The sequence below is a fragment of the Glycine max genome, chromosome 10, assembly GCF_000004515.6.
Source record: "Glycine max cultivar Williams 82 chromosome 10, Glycine_max_v4.0, whole genome shotgun sequence".
NCBI lineage: Eukaryota > Viridiplantae > Streptophyta > Magnoliopsida > Fabales > Fabaceae > Glycine > Glycine max.
This window is the reverse complement of record NC_038246.2, coordinates 15047736-15056026: the sequence shown is the minus strand read 5'-3', so window position 1 is coordinate 15056026 and position 8291 is coordinate 15047736. Positions and strand designations below refer to the sequence as shown.

The 8291-nt window shown below is 35.8% G+C and overlaps 1 protein-coding gene across 1 annotated transcript; it reads right to left on the bottom strand.

Annotated features, from left to right (window-relative positions):
* Window positions 1–3031: 3031 nt before the first annotated feature.
* Window positions 3032–7836, bottom strand: LOC100805551 (probable glycosyltransferase STELLO2). Its single transcript, XM_003535873.5, has 3 exons — window positions 5837–7836; window positions 4563–4689; window positions 3032–3797 (listed from the first exon to the last, which is right to left on the bottom strand). Exons 1-3 carry the CDS (start codon window positions 7516–7518, stop codon window positions 3327–3329), a joined length of 2280 nt encoding a protein of 759 aa, XP_003535921.1. The 5' UTR covers window positions 7519–7836; the 3' UTR covers window positions 3032–3326.
* Between the last annotated feature and the right edge of the window lie 455 nt (window positions 7837–8291).

Sequence of the window (8291 nt, the reverse complement as noted above, 5' to 3'; positions counted from 1 at the left end):
ATATATACACTATTTCTATTCTGTTAGATTCTCCTTGTTCTTACTATTTTTCACTATATTATGTTTTTTGTTTCTTATCAGTTCTACAGCTTCTCTTAATATGTCTATAATGCATACAGGTATATTGTTTTTCGTGCTCAAAATTGTGTGTCTATGCCCTATTATAGTTTCCGGGAAAGCAATTAATATTGTTATATTGTTCATGAGATAAGATTGTAAAACCAGGTGTGCTTCTTCGTTCTTGATTGAAGCCCGCAGGGGTCATGCGTAAGGGAAGCAATAAGTCCCAAGAGGTGAAATTATTATTATTATAATATAAATGTAAGAAGAATATCCGGTATTTCAGTAGAATAAGTTATATTTTTGTATATATGATATTATATTTATATTAATATTATTTAAAGTATATATTATATAATATATTGTAATTTTATATTTTTCTAATTTTATTTGTTTATTGATATAATTGATATTTTTCTATGATGCCAACAACTTAAGTTTGATTTAGTCTTCTCAAGTATCTTATATGGTGCTCGACGGGGCACGCAGTGTCGCTAGCCATTCTGGCCAACTGCGGTACTTGCATACTCGTCTGAGCCGGTCACCAACTTGAACCATCGGCTCTGATATCAATTGTTGGGGAGATTCGAGGGGGTACACCTGTTATATGGTGCTCAACCTTTTCACTTTTACCCGATGTAGGACTTCATCTCAAACTTGTAACCGAACACCTCGTACCTGCATTTGTAATATGAGAGGAGTGGTTGATTTTCAAAAGATACGTTTTGCTCTAGGGACTTTTCCTTCATATTATTTAATTTAATACAAAAATATAATTAATGTATACAATTTAATTATTTAGTAAATGATATATTTTATATTCTTCAATTCATATAATTAAATTCTAATAAATTTCACGTTAAATAAGTAAATAAAAAAGTATGTAAAATAATTATAGTTATAAATTGAATATAGCTATCAATCTGAACAGATCTCATTCATAAGCTACAATTGTGATGGGGTGTACATCTACTACTCAATTATTTCATGAAGACAAATAGTGTCTAATACAAACAATTTTATACACAATATATTCTCTTGACTATCGTTCACAATGTCAGGAAAAAAAATCACATAGTTAAATTAACATGAAGACAAATATTGTTTAATAAATACAATCTTACATACAATATAAGGTATATATTGAATTGGTGTGTATCAATTACAAGTAAATCTTGACTATTGTTTAAGAGAAAGGTCAGAAAAAAATTACATAGTTGAATCAACATCATTACCCATGTGATTAGAATGATAAAAAAACCTAAAAAATGAAATCAAAGACACACATGATAATTAGAAAAATACAATAACAATAAAGAATAGAAATATTAAAAATTAGATATACATAAATTAATATCATATACAGACAAAAAAATGTACAAACAACAACCTTTTAGTTGATCAAGAAAATATCATAATTTGTGTCTAAATCAGAACCTATCTAAATTCAAATGTGATTGAAAAATCATAATGATGTAAAAGAAGAAATTATTCTGCATGGTGAAACATTGTCAATGATCTAGCCCAAAAATACAATGGTATCATCAATAAAAAATGTTAGCTATCAACAATAAAAGCTAAACAAAAGAATCCATTAACTTTCTCTTAATTTAAGAAATTTCAATGATTATGGTAAGTTGATATTTTTTTAATTTTATTTGTTTGTTGATATAATTCCACATTCAAACTCACATCCTTTGAAACTATAGTCATGGAAATAATTGATATTTTTCTATGATGCCAACAACTTAAGTTTGATTTAGTCTTCTCAATTATCTGATGTTGATGTTAGATTATATTTAGGTTGAAATAATTTTATGGACATAGAGAAAAAATAAAATCCTTTTCTGATATGGGCAAATAATTTATTTAGTCTTTGAATTATGTATTTATGGATAATAGGAGTGGATAATGATGTAGACTCCATATTACTATATCTCGATGGTCAATAATTTTATACGAGAAACTACTGAATTCAATCACTTGCACTTGTTACTGTTACTCTTCAATCTGTTGAGGTAAATCAATAGTTCAAACACTCAAAGTAGGACATTTTCTATTTTTATAGGAATTTCTGTATAAAAAACAATTGCATCTCTAATTATAGCCTCTCTGGGATGTAAACCCAAATGCCTCTAATGAAAAAATATACGTGATTAAGATATATATATATATATATATATATATATATATATATATATATATATATATATATATATATATATATATATATATGTGTGTGTGTGTGTGTTGTGTGTGTGTGTGTCTCTGTGTGTGTGTGTGTGTTGTGTGTGTGATTAAGATATATATATATGTGTGTGTGTGTGTGTAGCAGACTCGTATCAACAATTTTGATTGTGCTTAATCCAAGATGAAACTTCTCGAAGCAATGGGTCATCATCGTAAACCATGGGAGCGGCAATAGTTGCATTGCCCACTCTGACCAGTCAAGAAAACACAGTTTTGACCTCACTGGTGCTCAAGTTTGGTTTGGTTCTGAAGTATATTGGGCAAAGCAATGCATTGGTTAGTGCTTCATTTGTTGAGAATGCTGTGAGAAGGTTGATGGAAACAAAGGAAGCTGATGAGATGCGAGAAAGAGCAGTGAGGCTTAAAAATGCCATCCATAGGTCCCTGGATGAAGATAGAGTTTCTCGCATGGAAATGGATATTCTTTCATTGCTCATATCACTAAATAGTTTTATCAATTTATATCTGTGAGGTTCCTAGTTTAATATGGCAGAATTTAACATGAGGTTTGGCATGAAAATACAATACACACCTTTCTGTTTCTTCAGACATTATTTTGTAAAGTTTCTGGGATGAATATGTATGCTATTAAGCCTTTCTGCAGAATTATTATCTAGATGTAGGATTTTAGAACAATCCTTGAATGTCAATAATTGCATCGACATGCAAATTCCCAGGAAGCACTGTATATCAGACACGCATCAAGTTGATAACAAAAAAAGAATCTCTTAATGGAGAGCTTGAATTGCAATATTGAATACAAATACATTTTCATTTCATTTTTCACAAAAAAAAGGGGCAAAAAATTAGGAATGATACATTTTCTGTGGAACAAATCTCTACACAATAAAAGGAAGGTGAAAAGAGAAGGGTTAAAAAACCACCCAAGAAACAAAAAGACTGTGTAACACTGTTTAAGATTAAGAAGAGACCGTGTAGGAGCGCTATCTGAGTGTTACATGTTTCTTGCATCCTCTCTCGCCATGTAGTATTATCAAGAAGAAAGGGTTCTACTTTCAAACTAACTCCATAAGGAGTGGATCCCCTTCTGCCATTATTCTGATAAGCTTTATAAATTCTTGCTCACTTGATACACTCCATGGATGAACAGCAGGGACTTTTGCCGAATAAAGAGTGGTGGAATTTGCAGGAGGATTTTGCTTGTAGATCATTGTATCAAGAACGGGGTCAAAATTCTGAGGAGAATCTAGGGAGACAAAGAACATAGGAATTGCAACCTTCTGATGGATTTCTAGGTCGCCCACAAGGTTAACAAGCTCAACAAAATCACTGATAAGGCGCTGAGGAACATAGAACACCTCAGAACTGCATATTAGGAGGTTTTTATCGTTGTCGCTTGTTTCTTTGTAACTGACTTGAAAGTGCGCTGGCATCGTGCTAACAACCTTCTGTACCATTCTTGCTTGTTGTGATAACCAATCTGAGTCCTCACCATTTGTTAATATAGAAGACCAAGACTCGGATACCTGAATCCCAGTAAATGTGTAAATTGTCAGAGAAAAGAGCTATACGACCTTTTAAGAGCTATATGACCTTTTAAGAGTTAAAGCTATGCTGTAAAATATTTTCAGTGACATTGTCCTGAATGAATTTGAATATGATCTCACTAGTGTAAACAAGTGACCAACTTCACACTAACAATAAATTAAAGAGTAAATCACCATTTTAGTCCTTAAATTGTATGCGTTAGTCAATTGACTATACAAAATCCTCACTTTTAGGGCTTGACTTTATAAAAGCATTCATTTAGTTCTTTTTGACTATATAACTAAAAGTGACAATTAAATGATGCTTGGCAAAGTCAAGGACTAAATTGGCCAATGCTAACAATTTTAGACATTAAAACAACTCTAGATTATAACTACTTTTTTCTAGAAGCACTCTAGATTAAAATTAGAGGGCGAGCCCTGGTGCAGCGGTAAAGTTGTGCCTTGGTGACTTGTTGGTCATGGGTTCGAATCCGGAAACAGTCTCTTTGCATATACAAGGGTAAGGCTGCGTACAATATCCCTCCCCCATACCTTCGCATAGCGAAGAGCCTCTGGGCAATGGGATACGAAGAAAGAAACTCTAGATTAAAATTACTCCCTTACGATAATTGTACATGCACTCCTAATAGGATAATAAGCCTTATATTATCAATTTTGGGAGGATTTTGTATGGGGGGAGAGTATCTATCATGCAAAAATAAGAGTCCATACTTTGGGCGAGAGAAAACATAACAACAATACCTTGTTAGTGATCCACAGTTTAGTTTTATCTGCTTGTAGTAAGTTCCAGTAATTAAGAATGGTATTATCCTGTACGAACAAAAATCCTTCTGCACTGCTAAATTGATCAAAAATTTTGGGCAAGTACCTGAAATCAAGAGATGGATAAAATTAAAATTATATCAAGAGGGAAAATGATAAGCAATCAGAACTTCACAACTACAGCTCTGGTTATGACTTATGAGACTATTTGTCAGGTCAGTGCACTTGTTTTACGTTAGTAGTATTAAAGATGAGGATCACACAGTAATTCAATAAATTATTCTTCATTCCTTCTCCACCTAGAATCTACCATCATATTTAACATATACATACTGTTTGGTTGGAGGAGAGAGGAACAAAGGGATTTAGATTAAAAAAAAAATCTTTGGTTCAGAAGTTTAGAGGGGAGAAAGGAAATTAGGGGGCTGAAATCCCTCCCTTCCGACTTATTCCTCTATCCAATATTGGGCAGATTTTATTTTCCCTCCCCTCTCCTCCCTTTGAACGAAACAGTTCAATATTTAACAATCAAACTTTTTTCCAAAGCCTCATATATGATTAACCAAAAAAGTTTAAAGAGATAGAAATAAATGTTTCACAGTAAAAAAACAAGTAATATTTCTAACTTTCCTCTCCTAAAATTTCCATTGCTAGTGACTTAAGCTACATAACATCTCATACAATAATACTAACCTGCCTAATGATAGAGTTTGGAACAGAATGAGGGCCAGGATCAGGATCTGGGCATTTGGGATTGTTGTTAGAGAGAGAAAATACTCTTTCTCTTAGGAGCTTATGCTCTGGACTCGTGTAAGGAGCTTAGGTTCTGGTTTTTTCCCTGACTTCTAAATTCTAATACAGTATTTCTTCATTGTTCACTCCTTGATCTCTATTACGTAAAGTGAAGGGAAGTTTCATTTTATCTGCTGTCTAACTATGATTCACATTTCACAACAACTGAACACAGTTATCCGTATGTTACTTCACCAAACAGCCAATGATCTAAAGCAATTACTTGAGATGGTTTCGTTTTATTTTATTTTTTAACAAACTTCAGTCTTCTAATGCTTCTCAATATCCATACTCTTACTGATAAAAGAGAACCATCTCAGGTAATCATGAAAGGCCAGCATTCAGTTTCAGAGTTTATTTGGATGAAATTACAAGATACCATTAATAAGTAGCATAGTAATAAAGTAACAATCATATATGACTTAATGATAGAGGGAAATGTAAAATATAACCAGACTTGCCTGTATGCGTAGTCCAAATGACCCTCCTCTACAACAAGATCTACATCCTTCTTTTCTGACAAAATAACAACAGATCTGAATATCCTCCCATAGAGCAACCTCCATTCAAGGGCAGTTCGTTCCACCGGCCCATTGCAATACATGATAAGCACTACATTTCCAAAAGTTTTCCTCCACCAGATTAAATTAGCAATCTCATAATTCACCGTTCCCGTTTCTTCAACACCAAGATGCACTGATGGCAACTTTTGTGGCACAAACTCTTTCTGATCCCCATGACCAATATTTGCCCTCGGACGTCCCAACTCCAATGACATCAACCTCGGCTGCTGATAGCCAACAGCCAACAAATCCTGCAGCCAAGCAGCTGTAAGCTTCACATCCTTCTCAGTCCAAAACCCCTCCTCCGCCATCGCAAAGCTCAAATCCAATATCTTCTCAAACAACCTATGCTTATCCGATCGCCACGAAATCAAATAATTAATCAACCTTCCTACATTCACATGAAGATCCTTCTCCTCCGAAAACGGATATGCCTCAATCCTATCATACCTATGCACAGTTGGGGGGTAAACCACAACATACCCACCAACCTCCCAAAGCAGTCTCTGCCCCCAGTAACCTCTCAACACATCGGAGGCCATCGTGCTGACCGACACCGGGAGCATCAAGGCCCAAAACGCGGGCGAATGGTACATCGTGTTAAAGGAATTCACTGGCACCATCATGCCCTGCGGCAACGCCACCTTCGGCGCGTGCTCATCGAACTGGATATCAAACGCCTCCAACCCCGACTTCCTAGTGAAATAAAACACCGAATCGACATCCGGCAGGCCGTTCGAAATCCCCTGCTGAATGAACTGCTTCCCTCCAAAAACCTGAGTGTAAAACTCCTCATGCCCAATCTCCCCCACATTCTCCAAGGGCAACCCTCTGGGCCAAACCGAACGCTGCCCAAAATGCACATAAGGGTTCACAACTGTTCGATTAGGGTTATCATGACTATACTGCAACAAAACCTCTTGCCTAGCAGCTTCCCCTACCAACTCCACATCAAAATGCTTCCCCAAATCACCATCTATCACCTCCCCTCTATCATCAGCATCAAAAATCTTCTTAGCACCGTGCTGAATCGCGAACAAATACCCCACACTCTTCCTAACAAACGAATCATATGGAAGGTAATCTACAACCCTAAACCCTAAATTGACCTGTTCCTCCAAAGACAAAAAGATCGCACCTTTGAGGGTCCAATCCGACGGCGTATTAGACCCTCCGACCGCCACCACCTGCCACCCCTTCATCTTCACGAGGCGCCGGAGCGCGTCACTCGGGTAACCCGACACCGACACCACGATCCATTTCTCCGATCGAAAGCTCGAGAACTTCGAGGTCCGGTCCGCGATCGGCGCAATCGCGGACCAGTCCACGCGCGGGTACGCGATCCTCTCGAGCTCCCGCGCCTGGTTCTCGAAGCAGAGCAGCGCGGCGGTGTCGCCGGCGTTGCGGAGGAAGAACACGGCGGCGACGGTGGCGACAAGGAGCACCACTGCCACGATCCTGACGAGGTTGTCGGAGACCCACGCGGAGAAATCGAGGCTCTTCGTGGAGGCCAGTGCCGCCGTGCGCGCGTGGGGCTTCGAGTTCACTGATTTGGGAAGTGAACGCTCTTGGACCATCATTGAATAATTGAAAATCGAAATGAAACTTATTGTTTCTTCTCCAAATGTGTGTTTGGATTGACTTGAGCTGAATCGGTTTCAACTCAACAAAACCACGCTAACTTTTTTTTTTTCCTTCTTCCTCTGAACAGAAACATAGAATGTTGTAAGTTTTTTGGGGTTTCAGCAACAGGTTTGGAATTGGAGTGAAGTGTCTTTTTTTTTCTCTCTCTTGTTTAGTGTTGGGGTTGCCGACAGGTGTGTCGGTTCCTTAAGCTTGAATGCAACTGCAAGTAGTTTGGTGGAGTGGAATCTTCTTCTGGTTCAGTAGTAACATCTGCTTTCTTTTTTTTTATATTTTATTTCGTTTTATTATTTATTTTTTTATGGTGTGTAATGAGTGGTTTGGTGTTGGGATATGGATTTATTAGGTAATGCTTCACGTTCGGGTATTAATTGGAAGTTTTATTATAATGTTGTTGTTGATTTTATTATGAATTGCGATGTCAATACATTTTTCTAGAGGATATCAATAATTTCGTGGCATATTCTTTGTAATTATTTAAAATTTTGATTTTAATTTTAATGTATTATCAATTATTAATGTGAGAAAAATTATATTATCAGAAATTATAATAAATATAATTTTTAAAATATTATTATAAAAGTCTATAGATTTATTATATATAATAATTTATAATTGTACGATAGTTCAAAATATTATTATACTCTTTGTATATTAATTATTTACTCTTAAAATTTATTTAAAATATTAGTATATTGTTTGTATATGA